This window comes from Xenopus laevis, chromosome 8L, assembly GCF_017654675.1.
Source record: "Xenopus laevis strain J_2021 chromosome 8L, Xenopus_laevis_v10.1, whole genome shotgun sequence".
Lineage (NCBI taxonomy): Eukaryota > Metazoa > Chordata > Amphibia > Anura > Pipidae > Xenopus > Xenopus laevis.
Window position 1 is genome coordinate 78,920,888 of NC_054385.1, and position 19,786 is coordinate 78,940,673.

The 19,786-nt window shown below is 36.7% G+C and overlaps 1 protein-coding gene across 2 annotated transcripts in view; it reads right to left on the reverse strand.

Moving 5' to 3' along the window:
• Positions 1-8,364: 8,364 nt before the first annotated feature.
• Positions 8,365-19,786, reverse strand: part of LOC121397082 (proline-rich membrane anchor 1-like) — a 48,168-nt gene continuing 36,746 nt past the window's right edge. For both annotated transcript variants that reach the window (XM_041573021.1, XM_041573022.1), the window contains exons 4-5: positions 17,588-17,699; positions 8,365-10,905 (exon numbers count right to left, since the gene is read on the reverse strand). In XM_041573021.1, the coding sequence (XP_041428955.1) occupies positions 10,836-10,905; positions 17,588-17,699 (182 nt within the window). In that variant the 3' untranslated portion in view covers positions 8,365-10,835. The remainder of the gene's footprint in view (positions 10,906-17,587; positions 17,700-19,786) is intronic.

A 19,786-nucleotide genomic window follows, 5' to 3' on the forward strand; every position in this document is an offset into this window, starting at 1 on the left:
TTTTCTTCGGAACTCTCTGCCTCCAACTGTCAGACTTTCTCTTCCTTCCCTAAAGACCCAGCTGTTTAGGGAAGCTTATTCAATGTATCTTAATTAATCAGTCATAAAGGTATTATAAATCACAAATTTGTTTCTAAAATCCTAATATCTCCATTGTACTCTAACCCTTTAGTTTGTAAACTCTTGTGAGTAGTGCCCTCTAATCCTATTGTTCTTTGTAAACCCTTGTATATTATTTACTGTTTGTTCCCTGTTCATTATCTAATGTAAAGCACTGTTGTAAAGAACTTGTAAGCTCTATATAAATAAATGATGATTGAATGTCTTTCCTAAATATTAACAGAGAGAGAGAGAGAGACAACATTGACAAGAGTGTCAGTAATGCTGTGTGATACATTAAGGGGTGTGCTTGATCAACAGTTGTATTTTTTAACATAAATAATGTTACTACAGAGCTAATTTTTTACTGTAACTGAAGTGGGCAATCTGCAAATCTGGGTACAAGTCGCCATGTTTTTTACACTCAATTCACTGCTTTCTCCAACGTTTGCATCCTAATTGCTGCTACAAGTTGGCAAATATACCAGACACAATTGTAGCCAATACATTAAAAAGGCACAATTGTGTGTGCCCTTGAAATCATGTGAAATTCTTTGGCATTAAGATGCTGTCATTTCTACTGCTTGATGTCAAAATTACATCTATGCTCAATTCTTAAGGTACAAGTTGATGCATCAATTGAAACAGGCTGTTTTGGGGAACCTGGTGCAGAAACTCATGTAGTGCTGGGTTTCTGAGTTCTAAACATATAGGCAGATTAATTGGCTCCTGATAAAACTGACCCTAGTGTGTGTATGTTGTGGTATTGATTGGAACCTTATACAGCAAATTCTATAGGGGCAAGAACTGATATGGATGATGCATCTTTGAGTATAATACAGAATAATAATGCATATCTGTTGCACTTAAAATTAACCTTTTTTGCTGTTCTGTATGTTCAACATTAAGCCAATACAAATATAAAGAAAGCAAAAGGTAGCACAATGCAATTTTATTTAAATGCCATCCAAAATCCCATATAAGTGAGAGGTTAGGAGGAAAAATAGAAAGCTAATTTGGGGGAAAGAGAATAGTACAGCAATAATAACATTAAGCAATGGGCAGAGGATAACTCCTATTGTTCTGAGCTGAGCAGGACATTAACAACCCTTATAAGTGTCATTCTCAAGGCCAGGAACATTTGCACAGTGGGAAAGGGGCCTTGTAAATAAAATGTTGGTCTGCCTTTGTTTTATCACATATGACAGATGTGACATTTCCTTGGCTCCCAGTAAAATCCTGTGTCTTGAAAGGTCAGCAATCCTCTCATTGCTCAGCCATAAAATACATTTGTTGTGGGACAGAATCTATAGGCACAAAGACAAGCCTAAAGGGAATCCAGAAGGGACCTCAATAGGGTCATAAAACACATTTAGATGCTTAAAATTGATAGCAGATAGATGCATTGTGTTGCTGCATTATCTAACAAGGATTTGTTTATGAACAATCAGAAAAGAGTCTCAAAATCTGCTCTGTGCATCAACTAAACAAAAGATACAGTTATCTCAAAAATGTTTATATTGTGGCATTACTGGAAAATGGAATCATAAGTTCTAGTTGCTTGTCTATAAGGCACGGATGAAATTTAATTTCAGCTTTGGCTGGGCCTGCTGTCAGAATCAGTTTGCTCAGGAGCAGTTCAAAATTCACTGTTGTCAGTACTTAAATGTTTTAATTATTTGATTACATGAATTAATTTATAGAGTAATTATTGTTAAAAAAGGGCACAGAGACTACAATCATTCTGGTGGTTATCCTAATATTGCTATTTAACATACACCTACTATTGCTATTTAACATACACCTACTATTGCTATTTAACATACACCTACTATTGCTATTTAATATACACCTACTATTGTTATTTAACATACACCTATTATTGTTATTTAACCATACAGAAGAACACTCTGATGTTTTAGAAGGAAACTTAAATGTATGTAAATGTAAGTTATTTTCAGACTTGTGCTTTATATTACCAAGGTAATGGGTAAATATTAGATTTTTATATAAGGGGAGCAAAGACCTATCAATGTGTTCAGTTCAGAACTTATAGCACCACTTCTCTAGCGCTTCTTCCAATTTTTTCAGTAATCATTTATATAGACTCAATTTCTTAACACTCCTATTCCAACTATCCTTTGAGAGGTATGTATTCCTAAATACAATGGAAATGACTTTGAATGGAATTATTAAAATCCTGAAGTTTCTACCGTCCAAATAATGTATTATACGAACTCGTTTTCTATTTACACCCCTGACAAGCATCAGTAACAGCAACAAACTACTGTATAACAACATAAACGTTACTATTAATTACAAATGGTTTCTGCCAATTGTTTTTTTCCCTTCCAGTCTTTCACAATCTTTCACGATCTGCTATATGTAATTCAACTATCAATCTCAAAAGTGGACAGTGGTTATACCAGTGGTTTATGGGAATATTTGTTAGAGAAGGAAACTATTGGCAGGAAGGAGCCATGTATGTTTATGTAGCAATCCTTCCTGCATGTCAAAGCCATGACCGTGCGTACTGGTAGGATCAAATCAAATAAGTAGGATGCAGAGCATGAAGCTGTATGGGTAGCCTAAAACATGCAGCTATACTGAGGGGACAACAGTATCAAAAAAAGTTATTGATATCTGTCTGAAAAACTATTTTTCAATTTGTCATTATTTAAATTTATCAGCATAGATTTAAACAAATGTTTATCTAAAGTTATGCTCCATATAGCAAAATATCTAATTTCCTGAATACAAATAATAAAGGTGACCAGCATCAGCATGCCTTCTTTAACATTGTATTTACAGCTGATATGGAACAATTTTTCTAATTCCTAAATTTTCAGCTATTTTATTCCTAAAAAACAACTCTTCAACCAGTAGCTATCGCTTAACTATGTTTTCAAACATATAACCTTCAACAGCCAGTCAATTATTTAGGAGGCAGAAGCTGCTGAGGTATTGTAAGGTAGATGAAAAGAAACAAATCTGTCTATACACAGAAAAGTTTTATGTGACCTGTATGGGACCAAAATTATCAAAACAATAACAAAATCGAATTGGGGCTCAGTGAGATATTGATGCAAAAAGGTTAATAGGAGCCATTATGTGATTGAATTGTTGGCCTGGGGGCCAAACTATTGGATCCACCCAATTTGGCCAATCACTTTGATGGCAAAATCAAGCCAATACTGTATTAGCTGGTTTGGACTAAATACACTGAGCTGACTGTGCAACACAGTATTTGCTACTGTAAACTGTATGACCATTGGACCTAGTTTAATGTCCCAGAATAAACGTATGAAGGTAAATGCTCAAGATGGAAATCCAGGTAGGTTGATAAGCTCCACAGCCATATGGGGGGATCAATAGCCAGCCTAGAATAGGACCACATTTTCATAGTGGCCTCGTTAGATGAAGCAGACCACTTTGTTCATTTTATGTCAACAAATTGCACAGCATTCAGCCTGGATATCACAAAAAGCATCCCTTACTCTAGACTAAACTCTAGACAAAATTAATTTAACATCACAAAAAAAACAAGCAAAGATGATGTTCTAAAGTAGTTGTTCACTCACTAAACCCTGCAGTTTTGTCATTACCAATTAGGGCTGACCCACTACCAGAATTACAATTATTCTTATATTTGTCTTCCAACCCTATGTTATTTAACAAAAAGTTATAAATAATAGGGGACAATGTTAATGCAATGTATTTTTCCTATAAAAGAAAATGTAGTTTCCTATTGCAGTGCAGAAATTGGTCCTTTAAATAGGGGCAAAGAAGAAGTAGCTGCAGATACTGCCAGGTATTCTGTCAACTTTAACCTCACCAGAGTTGCAAAGGAACTTCACAAGTGAGTCTGCCCTAAGAGATAGAGAAACCTTATTAGAAAGGATTTACAGTCTCCATTTGGCTTTCTTTCATGAAAGTAAAAAAAATGCATGGCTTGTACAATCTCACTCCAGCATATGGTATTTATACAGTTATACTACTGGTCATTGGGAATAATGTGACTGGCTTTGGAATTTCCATTTCCAGGCACATAGATTGTACAGGTAGAATGGCGGGGAGGCATATCAATATTATTGATAGGAACAATTTTAATCACATATAGGATACAGTGTGCAAAACTCTGATGGTATGATTGTTTAAAAAAATAACTCACAACCCAATTTTTTAAAGTACATATTTATTGAAAATAAAAAATATTTATAGTGTCTTCTTGGGTAATGCACAATATGCAAATGTCACTTTTTGGTACATATAATTTAGTCGTACCCTGAAATATACTGAATATACATTGATGGCTTTGCTGGAGTGACAATACAACTTTACATTGAATAATTGTTCTGTGAGTATTTAGCCACTGGTACAGAATTTCTATAAAAAAAGCAATCAATCTCTTCTGTATATTGTTACACCATCTCATGCATTATTTAAAATACACAATCCTTATAGTTGAAATCTTAATCATTTGTACAGTTGCAGGGATTAGAGTAAATACGTATGTAGATATTCATATTACTTTAAGCAGCAATTCCTGGTTGTAGCTTCTGGACTATTCATAGTAAGAGGGATGTTAGCGAAAAGGGAACCCTGCACTCAAATGCTGAGGGGTCTTATGGCTACAGCTGTTGAAGGAATGTTCTACCAGTAATTTCTATTCAGTCACTAATAAAAGAACAACTGGTCGGCACACACATGGACATCTGGCAATACACTGCAAAGAGAAAGTCATGTTGGTTGGCATAAAAACAAGCCTTATCCCACTGATTGTTTGGATGCCTGTGACCAAGTTGCCAAACATACAAAATGATGGAAACACTTCAAAATAATAAAAGGTGCACTATGTAAAATGCAATGTTAATGTGTGTCCCACGCAAAGCCACATTATGTTTATTGTTGAGATAATGTACCCATTTAACCCTAGAAAACCACTTATATTGGTTAAGAGGATGGGACTAGGAGTTCTTTAACAGCTGCATGGCTATAAATTTTTCAGCCCCTTTCTAGGAACCATGTTTTATTGAAAGATTTCCTGACACTCGTAGAAAGCTGAAATTACAGATGCAGTAAACTTTTGTAAAAATGTGGCTAAGAAAACTCTATTTCACACCATGTAACTAATTTATCAAATATTAAATCAATTCCCATGACAATGAATACTGCGGTGTGCTGTGTGGCGTCAACAAAAATATATGCTCCGTCTCTTTAGGTTATATACAAAGAATTCTGCTGTCACTCCAAGACTGGTGCAAAACAATAACAGTGCATCTTTCTGAAGATAGAAACACCAGCGCTTTAACACTCGTAAGATAATTTTACTTGAACATTTTATCTATAAGTTGCTTAAGATGCTGCCAGTTCCATAAATATGCACTTCATGAGCATTATGCACAATAGATGATCAGCAGGGAAAAATTTAGAGATTAAATGTGACTGGAGTTCGTTTGCTTACTCTGTGAGAGCCATGTGTCATATAAGAACTTTGCAGGAATAAAGCAGAGTTTTTAGGAACAAAGGCAAAAGTATTCATTCAAAACAAAGGTGCTAAATTGCACCAGTTACATTGGCAATCCCAACAAATCCAAATAAGTTTTGATCAGTCAACTCCAAGTTAGAAAATAAAAGCGAAAGTTTGATTGGTTACCCCCCATTCCCATGTATCAATCATTTTTATTAAAGTTATTTCCTTCAGGCATGGCTGACTCTGGATAAATCAGGATTTCAATGATTAATGTGTGCAGACTGTACACAGCAAACCATCACATAAAAAGTTGACTTTTTAAAAAAAAGAAAAAAAAAAAGAAAATGCAATGTACAGATTACAGATTGTTGTAAAATTCTTCATAGAGAAGAAACAGGTATATGTTGTATTTTCAGGCCCTACGGATATTATGTTTTGTATCTTCTTCATTTAGAGTTTTATAATTTAAATAATATCAAGAGGACTCAGCAGTCCAGTAGATCTAGGGAAAGATTTATTGTGTGGGATAATTCACCATATATCCCCAGGCTTCACCATCTAAAAAACTGAGTACATTTTTCTATTGCTTTTTTTTTAGAGTGACTTCTGCCACAACTTACTTACATTATATTACTGAAGCAATGTAAAATAATTGTGGCAAATCTGGAGTTTGCATCTGGAGATTGCATGACACTGTTTACATTGTTATACACAGCATAATAAATTTGCCCCTTAGGGGGTTATTTACTTAACTCTGAACGGCAAAAACCTGAAAAAATCCGATTTTTTAGTGAAAAAAAATCACAAATTTTTTGGAATTTATTAAACCCGAGGATTAAACCCAGAGGAAGTCTGAATCTGAAAACCCGGCATCTCAGACCTGTCGAGGTTGCGTATAAGTCAATGGGAGAAGTCCCAATGATTTTTTGATGTGTGCTGGGTTTAGTGCAATAATCCAAAGTTTACAGGCAAAAATCAGAAAAAAATTTGAAAATCGGATGAAAAATCCGAAAAAAATCGGATGAAAAATTTGAATAAACAGTGAAAAATCAGATTTTTTTTCCCACAAAGCAAATTTTATAGAAAATGTAATAATAAATAAGCGTAAAAAATCAGAGCGGATTTGATCGGAGTGTGTAGCAGATAATATTGAGTTAAATTCAGACTTTGATAAATAACCCCCTTAGTGTACACGGGGAATGCCCATTTATCAGAGGTCATGTGACTTTTTTTAAAACTCTAATAAATTCTAATATACTCAAAATTCGATTGGGAGGTTATTCAATAAAATCGAATATCTAAAACTCGAATGAATATTCCTGACCGGAAAACTCAAATCGAATTTGACTAAACTTGAATGTCATGTCATGAAGGCTATTAATATCTTCAAATGGGTTACTGGACCTTTCACATTGACTTATACATGAACTCAGCAGGTTTTAGGTGGTGAATAGTCGAATTCCAATTGTTCCAAGGGTCAAGGTTTGATAAATCTCAATTTTCAAATTTGAGCAAAAAAAATAAAAAATTTAGAAAATTTGAATTTACATTTCAACCCTTACTAAATCTGCCCCACTGTGTTATTCTGTTGTGGTACAGCATGCAACAATAGGCTGAAGTTGAAAGCTATCATTTTATAACATTATCATAAGTCATCTTGTGACTGTGCTTAAGAAGCTTCAGGACAGATTACTTCCAGTCACCATACAAAGAATTAATTTGAAAGTCTCTTGCACGGCCCACTGAGAGGTTGAAACAGTGTTAAATACTAAGCCATGCAGCATTTGGATTTTCTATGTCCCAGGTATGGAAAAGGTAAGGTTGTGTTATGCATTAGTCCTGCTGCACAGTGTATAATAGGTCATTGATTGGCTACAGATAATTAATACTTGTCACAGGTCTCTTGCAAGGATAAATTTGAATGTTGCACATGAAATTTCATAGCTGGAGTTAGTTGCCTTTTTCAAAATACATCATATGACTAAAACTACCTGGACATATTATACAGTCAACTATATATGTGGTCCGTTGCTAAATTGTCATGCCCTTAGTTACTACTGAGTTACAGACTGTATATGGAAGCAACGTCAACCAAAGAACTAGCTGGGAGCACTGGGTTTTTATGGTGCAGCATATGCATAGGCTTATGGTCACACACAATCCTACCATGTGCAATACCAAGCTGCAGCTAGAATGGTGTAATGCTCTTTGCCTTTGGAAAGGCTGTTCTCAGGAGTAATGAATCTTATTCCACCATCTGGCAGTCTCATGTATGAGTTAGAATTTAGTGAATGCCTGGAAAACACTTCCTGAAAGCATAATGCCAACTAAGAAGTTTGGTAGAGGAAGGATAATGGACAGGACTGTTTTTTGTGGTTGGGGCTAAGGTTTCTGGTTCCAGTTAAAGCAAACCTTGCAATGACATTCTTTCAAATTCCATGCTTCCTGCTTTTAGCCCCAAAACCAAGATAAACACCTGTGTCATGTAATCAAAAGTCCCCTTTGAGCAAGGTCTAATTGCCTACCACCAGCACCCAAATTATTCCCACCAGTAATGTTCCAACATCTAGTGGAAAGCCTTTCAACAAGAGTAAAAGCAGTTACAGATATGGGATCCATTATCCAGAAATCCTTTATCCAGAAGGTTCTGAATTATGGGAAGGCCATCTCCCATAGACCCAATTTCAATAAATTAATTAAATTTTTAGAAAAATGATTTACTTTTTCTCTGAAATAAGAAACAGTACTTTGTACTTGAGCCCAACTTAGATACAATTTATCCTTATTGGAAGCAAAACAATTCTATTTGGCTTAATTGATATTTAATTTTTTTAGTAGACTTAAGGTATGGAGACCAAAATTACAAAATACCCCTTATAAAGAAAACCCCAGATCCCAAGCATTCTGGATAACAGGTCCCATACCTATTTAGCAGCAAAGGGAAGAGTAACTTTATATTAATACCCTTGGTTTTAGAATGGGATGTTTAATATTCATGTCTGTATCCTATTGGTAATACAGTGGCATGAAATGACATGGATGACATGATGACAAGATGCTGTGAGGTTTAACACATTAGAACACAAAATAAGAGAAGAGAAGCTAATGGGTGGTATAACTCAAATGTAAAGTAACATAACTGCATTTTATATTTTTCAGTATGTGTACCTTTGTGTATAGCATGCGTTTAAATACATATATGGATTAGAATTAAGGTTATTTTCAACCAGCTCTTCTGGATATAAATAAATGAGGAAAATACATATAATTTTTATATTTTTGAGGCATTATGTTTCATTAGTGAACCTTAACTGTTCCCTTGCTTCATTCAGTAGGTTGGAGTAAAATATTCCGAGAAGAGCAGAGCCTGATAACAGTAATAAGAGTAGCCATTCAAAAACATGGCAGAGCCTCTGTTCATCCTCATCTATGTCAGTATTGATGAAATTGTTTTAATCAGTGTCCACCAGTGTGTTTCTGACTTGACAGAATGTTATCTAACTTTTCACCCAAGAGGTAAAATGCGTACATGTCAGCATGTAATGCAGGATTAATACCAGCGCAGAACTGAAACATGGACCTACAGCAGCTTGTCAGATTCAGATCCCAGCATCCTCGGCTAACAGATGGCCACAATAGACCATCTATCTGGACATTCTAGCATACCAGAAAATGCCAAAAGTTTTCAAGATCATTAATGTTTTAACATTGCTAAACATGTGACTGTCATTGCACAAGATTTCAGCATATTCTGTAGCCCGAGGGTGTAATAACTATGACAGTCATTATCAAAATACATTTATATTTTGTTTTGATGATGAGCTAAAATATAAGTGCCTGGTAAGCATTTTACGTGCTGCCAATCATAGACTCAGTTTAGCTGTGGTGCAATCTAAGAGTTGTGATTGTCTGGGCCCACTCCAAATTAGACAGGGACAGTTGCAAATTCTATAAAGGTTATATAGAGTTAAAAGGTTTAAAGGGGACTTTTCCTAGACTGTGGCCCTCTGGGTTCTCACAGGGAGAACCTCTGGTATTCTGAAAGTCCAATCCAACTAAGAGCATACCCTGGTACACTGGCACCAGGCACTTACATAATCAGCCAATTATATTGAAACCTCTCTAAAACGAACTACACAGGGTTTTCAGATTCAGTGTTGCACCCTGTTAAACTAATTGCCTGTAGTGTTCGCCAATGCATTCAGCAGCAGCAGCAGCCAGAATCTTAAACGAATATGTACTTGGGATTCAAAAGAGATTATACAGTTGCCCTTATTATGACAATTGTGCCAACCCAGACAATATCTTGCAGCTCAGGCTGCCATTGCTGATACATCTAATCATCTGTATAAGTGATAAATCTGTCACCCAGAGCTGCCATCCTTTATCCTGCTCACTGAAATCAAATGCACACTGGTATGGATAAATCAACAAAATACCATTCAGAGAGGAATATAACATTGGTTGGTTTTTCAGGTCAGATATAGCCCAACAAAAAAAAGGAAAAGAGCAAAATAAAACATTGTTTGGTTAGGCTAAAGAAATAATACATATTCGTAAAAAAGAAACTAAACATAACATTTCTTTTCAAAGCACCGTGAAACCTCTCCTAACCAGCTGCCAAGAAAGGTCTCCAAAGTATAGTTTGGTGGGACAATGTGATCCAAACTGACAACTAAAAACAGCAAGAAGTCTTGTCCATTACACTGCTTTCTTGGAACCATCTTCAGCCATTGGTATTGCATAGTGGTGATACCGCAGCTGTGTGTCCTGGGTTAGGTTATTAAGTGCATGCATTCATTTTGGGGTGTCTCAGAATTATGGTACAATCCCAAAGTGTCCATAAAACAATGGTTCAGTCCATGATAGGAAAACACTGCACATGCAGGTGATATAGTCTACATTCTCCACTGGAGACCAAATGACTGCAAGTCTCCCTCCATACTTCACAGTCATACAATCCTTTCTGTGGTCATTCAGAAACAGAAGTATCTGGGCTTTCTACCAGATACATGCAGTAAAGATGCCTTCTTCTCTCATGGATGCTCTGAAGTACATTTTCGACAAGCAATGTGACTCCACACCTCACACTCACCCATTGCAACTGGTGCATATGACTCCAAATGAAGCCCTCCTCTCCCTGACTTCTGCAAGTACTTATCCATCAAAAACAAAACAGTGAAAAAGGGACACATGCGTTCAGTGCCTCCCAGAATTTGGAGGTTATGCAATGATGATTATGACCACAGCTGGGATCCTGGCTCTAGGCAGTTTCCAAAGACATTGCATATTCTGCCCTGCTAGTTCCATTCTCCTCTTTGCGCATTGGTTTCCTTAGGGAAGCAAGAGGAAAAAGAGAAATACAGACATTGGTTACGTAGGTAGATCAATGGCATACTATAATATTAGTGCTGCCTGTTGGAACATTCCCTAATTAAAATAACTATAACATGCATAAATAGCTTTCAGCTTGTGCAATGTCATTCTCTATTATTTGGGGTTCTGATATTCTGTGCATGGCTTACATGAGGTAAATTATTAACTGCATGAAATTATACAATTCAAAATGGCACAGCCACCTACTCATTTTCAGTGTCCTTTACATGCATAATCTGTTTTCTAAATAGAAGCAAAAGCTGAGAAATTCCAGCAATTTGCTGCATGACATCCTGAAAATTTGTTTTGTTTTAAACTATTGATAGGAATACTGGCTAACATAAATATCTAACATCTCATACAGACTGCGGGAGGAATTTATAAAATTCATGGCAAAACCTACTACACACCTAAATTTGAAAGGTAATAAGCTTTTATTATGCAAAAACACTGCACACTGTAACAGTTTTATTCTTATACAGCAAAACATCTCCAGGCAGAGGTAGGTGTAATACATATATACTGTTATATAATTTAGCTTATATAACAGGGTGGTACAGCCCAATATACAAAAAGTCCCATAGCAGTAATGTCTCTTTAACAATCATGTTTTCTGTGTACTGTAGATGCAACCCAAAACTCACTGCAATAGAAATGCAATGGGAAGAGACCCTCAAGTGTTTATTTTCAACCCTGAATAACAGCACACATCCTTATTAAACTAAGAGGCAACCATAATCAAGCAGCTCTTAAAAATTCCCTATGGAGAGAAGCTCTAATTATCTTGCATAAATGACAGAAAAAAAGATCGGTTTAGCACAGCTGCTATTCCCAGCAATCAGACCAGCAGCCAAGAGTATCTGCATGTTGTCCATTTTATGACACAAATGAACTTAAATGGTTGACTTGTTAAAAAAAACTCAGACACCCTAACCAAACATTCTAAAGCAGGTCTTTGCCAGTACAGTACTTTGACACGTAAGTCTTCCCATCTTTATGCCTTTAAGCAGGATTGTTCCATTACTAATACATCTGTCCTCCACTGCAGCTCAGAACTGCAAGTTAGTATAACAATACCAAAAGGTATGAAGCCATGCCTTATGTTAAAGGACACCTAGCATTGATTTACCCATTGGAGGTACAGGCTAATAGTGCTCTTATTCTGGTTGGGGGAAATAAAATACTATTTTGGCCAACAATGCTACTAACGGATGTTATGCGTCCCACACCAGCCAATGAGAAGAGTCCCAGCTTTTTCATTATGCACATGTGGGTGACATCACACAGATGAGTATAATTAGAATGCTGGGAGACTCACTCATTATGTGTATGTGATCTAACATGGCCAAAATAGTATTATTTCTTCTATTAGACCACGCCTCTGGTGGAAGAAGCAATTTTCATATGATAGTGGGAGGTGGACACAAGTATCTAACTAGAAATTATTTTGCCCCACCAACCAAAATTCTTATACACATACGTCAGAAATCACTAGGTCTGTTATTTCTACTTTTGCACCCCTAAATTACACTTAAAGTAATGAAGATCCATTGAAGGACACTGGATTTGATACTCAAGCAGCAGTCAGATGCTTATAAAAGAACTCAACTAGAGAGAGAGTAAAAAACACCAGGGGCTCTTTGCAAAGCTGCTATAGTCTGATTGGGTTAATTATCATGCACGAATCAGGATGAAAAATAAACGCAAGCTGCCATGTTTTTCTCATTATGAACCCTTTCCCATGGGTGAGCATTGTATTCGTGAGGGGCAGGTTGGAGTGGGCATTTAGCAATCAGACGTGTAAATGAGGGAGCCCCAGAAGGCACAAATTAGCTGCACATTAGCCCTGTACTTAGCTGTCTGCCCTATGGTATATTTAATCTGGTAAGAGGTATAGAGTGCAGGCATGCCCCGGACACAAGTGCTCCTTGAATGAGCACTGAGGGGCAAATCCAAAATGAGCAGGCAAAATACAGGTGCTCAGACAAACATGCCTGTATCTGTATTTGTCAGCAGATATGCAGTATTTTACATCCGTGTCGGTGAATACAATAGCACAGTCTTTAGTTTAACAATTGTTTTTATTTTAATACTATATGAGAGCACCACCCACCATGGGTCCAAAGCCCCCATTGAAAAACCAATGAAATCAAGGGTTATCCCTGCAGTCAGTGAGACTGGTGGCAGAATGATGGCAGTCTACGTCTGGACAAAGTGAAATTCGTATGCACTCCCTGGCCTTTCCGTAATGCAATTATCTGGTGCTCAGTCCTCTAGGGAGACGGCACTCCCCTGGGTCCACAGGAAACAAGCAAATGAGGAAACGGCACACAGAAATGAATGCAAAAGGGGATATACCCCTATGGATTTATTGTGTCAAACAAGCACAACGTTTCGGGGGCAACTACAATGGCAGATCTTGGAAAGGGTGGAGGTTAGCAGTGGGCAAAATTTAAAACAAAAACTGTTACAACGTGAAAGCTATTGGATTTGGTTGTTACAAACACAAATGCCAAGGGGACTAAATGAAGAGTTCAGTTTATCCTGCTACCTATAACTTTAGCAACAATCCACTATGTTTGTTACAAATGTCTCAATATTGCAGGAGATTGATAACTGACTATGTATCTTTTTACCTTTCAGATAAACTTCTGTGCATGATTTTTCTCCAAGGGAAAGGTAATTCCAGTATTAGGGAAAGTATAACCTGTTTCTGCCTTGTACCTTTATTTGTGTTTTTTTCACTTTATTAATTTACCAGTTTTTGGATACTTATGTTTTTAACAGTTTTGGATAACTTAATGTGAATGGACTTATTGATCTAAATGGACATTTTTTCAAATAATGTTTTTTTGAGCAAAAAATTTTTTTTCTGCAAGAACAAAATGTCTTTTTGAGTAAAGTTTTTTTTTTCCTTTTGGTGGGAGGGCCTTTTAGGGTAAGGCCACACTAAGCGATAGCGCGGCGATTTGACTCGCCGCGACTATTCGCCGCGACTTTTAATCCTCAATCGCTGGCGAAACTTTGGCGCTGGCGTCTATGGGAAATCGCGCAAAATCGCCAGCGTAAAAACACACGCGGCGATCTTTTTTCTATTGTCGCTCGAAATCGCCTAGCGAGGCGATTTCGAGCGACAATAGAAAAAAGATCGCCGCGTGTGTTTTTACGCAGCGATTCCCCATAGACGCCAGCGCCAAAGTTTCACCAGCGATTGAGGATTAAAAGTCGCGGCGAATAGTCGCGGCGAGTCAAATCGCCGCGCTATCGCTTAGTGTGGCCTTACCCTTAGGCTATTTAAGGGCTGTTTGTATTAGCTTGCCACATCACCTGACGAAGGGGCCAGCCCCCGAAACGTTGTGCTTGTTTGACACAATAAATCCATAGGGGTATATCCCCTTTTGCATTCATTTCTGTGTGCCGTTTCCTCATTTGCTTGTTTCCAGTCTACGTCTGGAAGCAGCAAGAATAAATAGTTATGCAGAAGTCAGACCCCTCTGATAACTTTTTATTGCCTAAGGACTAGTGAAGCAGGTGTTCAGACTTGGAGTACATTCTGGTAGTGTTCAGTGCCAAGTTATAATGATGACTGAAATAACCCTGAGTTTGGGTAGCTGCATCAGACACACAGAGATCACATTCAGAATCAGTTTTTGTGTAAATGTTCAATGGCAGCTGGATACTAACAGATATTCTACTTCAGCCTAAAAGTACGTAGGATTAGGTACACCTGCTATATCAACTCTAGTTCTGTACCCTGTATGCAAGTCATTGTCATATTTTGGAGTGGGATTTAGAAATATTCTAAGGCTATTATGTTTCCAACTGGTGTTTGAGTACAGTTATTTTACTTTGCCTGTTTGAGGGATTTTATGAGTGCTTGACAGAAATCGTGTTTGTGCTGTTTCTCTCCTCAAGCAGCAGCAGTGGGGCATGTGCACCAGGACTTTTTGGAATAAACTGGTTGCGTGTAGACATAATTAAGACACTGTAGCTGCAAATAAATTATTTATGCCACATAAAATGGGATAGTGCTTTCTCATAGTTAATACATTTAAGATGATATTTGTCTGATTAGCCCAGTAAGCAAATTCTAGGTATGAGTCAAAGAAATAGTAATACGGTCGCTGGAGGAGCTGCTTTTAATGGCTTAGGACATTGGTACATGGAATGATTTTGCTCTCCACTTTCTAGTGGTTGTCACAGAGAATCACATAATAACAGGAAATAGAAATGTAAATATGATAAGCATATAAATGCACTGATAATTACGTGTTTATTTCACCCTGTACTGCAGCCCATTGTTAATACTATGATTCACTCTCACTGCTGCTGATGGCTAAACTGCACACCTTGAATCTTAGCTCATTGCTTATACTCTTAACTACCCACCTTGCACTAGATATTATTCATGTATGTGAGCTGTGATAAATGCAAATCAGGGTTTCAGTTTGGTATTTATATCAATCTATAAATGATATATACAGATAAGAACTGCATAAGACCTATTAAGAAGGATACAATAGGAATGATCCCCTACTAAAATAATTAATATTATAAACTAAAGCTTGGCAACCTCCCCAGGTCTAGTTTTAGAAAGTATGATTCCTATAGTAAAGTATAGTATAACTATAGTATAGTTATGATGCATATATAATGCATACTGTATATAGTATAGTATAGTTATTTCATAACAAAACTTTTTTAAAATCAGCAGTTAAAAATAGTTATCAGTGTTGAGCAAAACTCTGCTGAAAATTTTGTGAAACTCTAACAATTTAAAAATAGTGAAATTTCCCCACTGGGTGTTTTTCTGTGTCTTCAGTGCAAAAAAAATTATTTTTTTCTTGGTGAAACAAAACACATGGAGAAATTCTAATAATGCAATTGGTGTTTTTTCTGTCTAAACATTTTTTCCTGCATTGTTTTTCCCAGAGAAACAAAAAGCATGTCGAATTTCTAGTGTAGATTTGCAAAAAAATGTTGCCACTGCCGAAATAATGAATTTTACCAGGTGGAAAAGATTGCTCATCTCTAATAGTTATCATAAAAACAAACCATTTGTTAATTTAAGAAAATAAAAAAGTATTTGACATTGTATTAAGAAATGGATGGGAGACTTAGAAAGCTGCATTGAACAGAAGGAAAGTACTTAGAAAAGCAATATCACATAGACAACCATGCAGAGTGGTGTTTATCAGACATAATGCATGCATAGTTACTATATATATGTTAGCAGTCAAAAACAGATATTTTCTAATAAACCATTAAACACAGAAAGGAACTCCAGAACCAAGGAAACAAACAACCAAGGAAATCTGTGTTCAGAAAATATATCATTAAGTAAACAACAAATAAATTGTTAGTTTGTTAAAGGGAAAGTTTAATTAAAGAAAGTGCAGCAAGTTCAATAATTGGTGTAACATGCACTTAAGTCAGATAGTGAACAGGGCCGGAACTATGGGTAGGCAGAAGAGGCATGTGCCTAGGGTGCAGTGGCAGGGGGCACAAGGCACGTATCTCGTCTGCTGCCTACCCGTGCTCCGAGCCTTGTTCCCGCTCTGGTTGCAGGTTATTCTTTGCACTACCAAGCACCGCTGGGTCATCAATGTGAACTCTCAATCATGTGACAGGCGGGGGCTGGGAGCTTGCCATCGGGGTTGCCTAGGTTGCCTGGCCGGCTTGGCCCACCTCTGCTTTCACTACAGCAGTTTTGGTGATATTGGGTGTGGAGACTAAACAAACTGCCATAGTCCACATTCCGAATTCAATAAGTATCAGTGATTTAATTTTTGTGTGCCTTGGTGAGCCCTCAACCAGTTAACAGTTCTATAGTCCACCAAATCAAATAAAAATATTAGATTCTGAATAGTTTAGGGATGCACCAAATGCACTATTTAAGGATTCAGTTGAATCCCAATCTTTTGTGGAAGATTTTGCTGAATACTGAACCGAATTTGCATATGTAAATTAGGGAAACAAAGGGGAAAGAGAACCTGGTTAACAAATGTTTGACTTTCTTCTTTGTGTGAAGATAAGTCACACAATGTTTTGGATTTGGTTAGGCCAGGGCCCTTAGATTTGGCCAAATCTGAATTCTGCTGAAAAAAAACTGAATCTTGGCAAATCCTGAACTGAATCCTGGATTCAGTGCATCCCTAAAATAATTTTAATCATACTAAAACCTGAGTTATTGAAGCATACAAGTGTTGCCTTGTCCTTATAGTTCTAACCCTGAGTGCTATTGATGCCAAAAAGTGGAAAGATGCAGAATTCCATTTATGTACCATATCAATACAATGTATTATGGTGTGATCATATCATACTATTAATAAAAGTAGTTTTATAGCCATAAAGGGAAAGCTGCATCGTTCTACTTTTTGATGTTCAACATTTGTGTTGATGGGTAGACTATTTTGTGTTCACCCCTCTATTAGTTAAATATTTACACCAGGAGTGTGTGCTGATACAGTATACTACATTGTGACCTTTGATGCCAAACCCAGCCTTAGTTTACTGCGTGATGTGGAAGTCTCAAGTTCCCAAAAGCTGCAGAGCCATGAGTCTGATATCCCACTACCCTGAATCTAAATGTTTACTCTTCTTAAGAAGTAAGATGCAAGTTCAAAAATATCAACATACCTCTTTATTGCTTTGTAGCACATGATGACAGCTACAAAGAGAAGAACTGCAGCAACAATAATTACCAGGAAATGCCACCAGGTCTTTTCCTGAATGCATACAGGACCGACAGCTGTAAAGAAAAAATATGGATCAGTAAGCAGCAGATTTTGGATGTTTAAATTAAGTGCAAGAAACAGTAAAAACACATTTTCCCCGGTCTGAGCAGAATTGCATGTTTGCCATTTAATAAAATACAGGAGTGAACAGGAGTGCAGAACTGTCCTCAGATTTCATACTCTGATGGAGAAATTTCCTTTTTTTAATAAATTCAAATTCTTTGTGCTGTTGATGAATAAGTACTCTACAGAAGTCAGGTGCACTGTGATGGGTGAATTCACCTGCATCATTTTGCTTCGTCTTCTTTATAAATGTTGATGACAGCTAGCATGCAAAGCGATTTTAACAGAAAATCCAGTTTTTAATAGCAATAGAATGTATGTGATAAACTCAAATTTAGATGCATTTCCAGAACTGATTTAACAATTTGGGCTACCTTTCTCTAACCTCTTCTTATACTAAAATGAACATGATTTATGAAGTCTTATAAAGACTATTATGAAGACTATTTTTGTATTAAGAATTTTACCCTATTCTTGTCATGGTTCAGGGTGCAATATGGACCGTGAGTTGTGTGGTGGGCGGTAACCCAAGTCCACCAATTATAAAAGGCAATAATTGATTGTTTACTATGGGATATTGCCCAGGGACAAATTTGCCCATTGTTAATAAATGAGCCATGTGTCCTGACCTATCATATCTTCAGGAGACAATTTTCCCCAAAACTATCCCCTAAGTAGGGAGGTGCTGAAAATGTGACCATAGAAACCTCTTTGCAGTGTGTTCCACCCCAGTCCCTGTCCTTGTTGTGATGACTATGGAGATACCTTCAGAAAAAGCTCAGATATGGCTAAATCAATATTTTCAGAGTTATGGTCGCATACAGGCACAGAACATGATGACTGCATTTAAATGGACCTTATTAAGCTTACAGTCCATGCTCATTTGCTGTCGTTACTGTTTTTTTTTTATAGAATAAGTGGCCACTACATGGAGAAGCTGGTTAATTATTTTCAATCTTGCAAACATTTCCTCAAATTCCAAAATAAAACAAAATAGCTCACTCACTAATTATTATGCTCTGGGCTCATACAATGATACTAAGAATTCCAGTGAATGTACTACAGATTCATGTTCAGGAGCGCTGCTCTCTGATTTTTGTAATTCCAATAGTATTATACAAAGCAAAGAGAAGATTGATGGTTATGCCTAAGGACTTTGGCTTTTACTGCTTTCTCTTTCATTTCAGGCGTGCAGGATTAATAAGCACACAGAGCTTGACATTGATGTCAGTGTTATGAATAAACAGAGTGAATAAGCAAGCAAAGTCTATCAGCTTTTAAAAAAAAAAAACTCTGAAAATATACCTGTAATAATTATGAAATGTTTTCAGCTATTGGATAATGCTGAACAGCATACTTGTCAATGGTTGTGTGGAAGAATCATTTTTTGGCAAATAATATGAGGTTATGGTGCTTTCTGGGCCTGGTGCCTTTAAAAGTCAAAATAAAAATGCTTCTTTGTGATGGGGTAAATCGAGGCCCAATATTTACATGTAAAGTGTCCTAACATGGATCTAAGGTATACCACTGGGGGTAATTGATATCTTAGGTAGCCCCATGTCCAAAAACAAGTTACATGAGCATTCCACAGCATTTTGTATACTTTTACTATGCACAAAATTAAATGCTCAATGGGTTGGTGTTGTATTTTCACCTAGTAATATACATTATATATATATCCATGTATGTATAGGTATAGCACCTGTTATCCAGAATCTTCAGGACCTAGGGTTTTCTGGATAATGAATCTTTCTGTAAATGTGGATCTGTCTACTAGAAAATCATGTAAACATGAAATAAACCCGATAGGCTGGTTTTGCTTCCAATAAGGATTAATTATATCTTCGTTTGGATCAAGAACAAGGTACTGTTTTATTATTACAAAGAAAAAGGAAATCATTTTTTACAATTTGGATTAATTGGATAAAATGGAGTCTGATATGTTTAAACTTATATATTCAGGAGACAATTTTTCCCCAAACTATCACGGCTAAGCAGAGGTAAGTTATTAGGTTTGCCTTGACAGGCAATGGCCTCA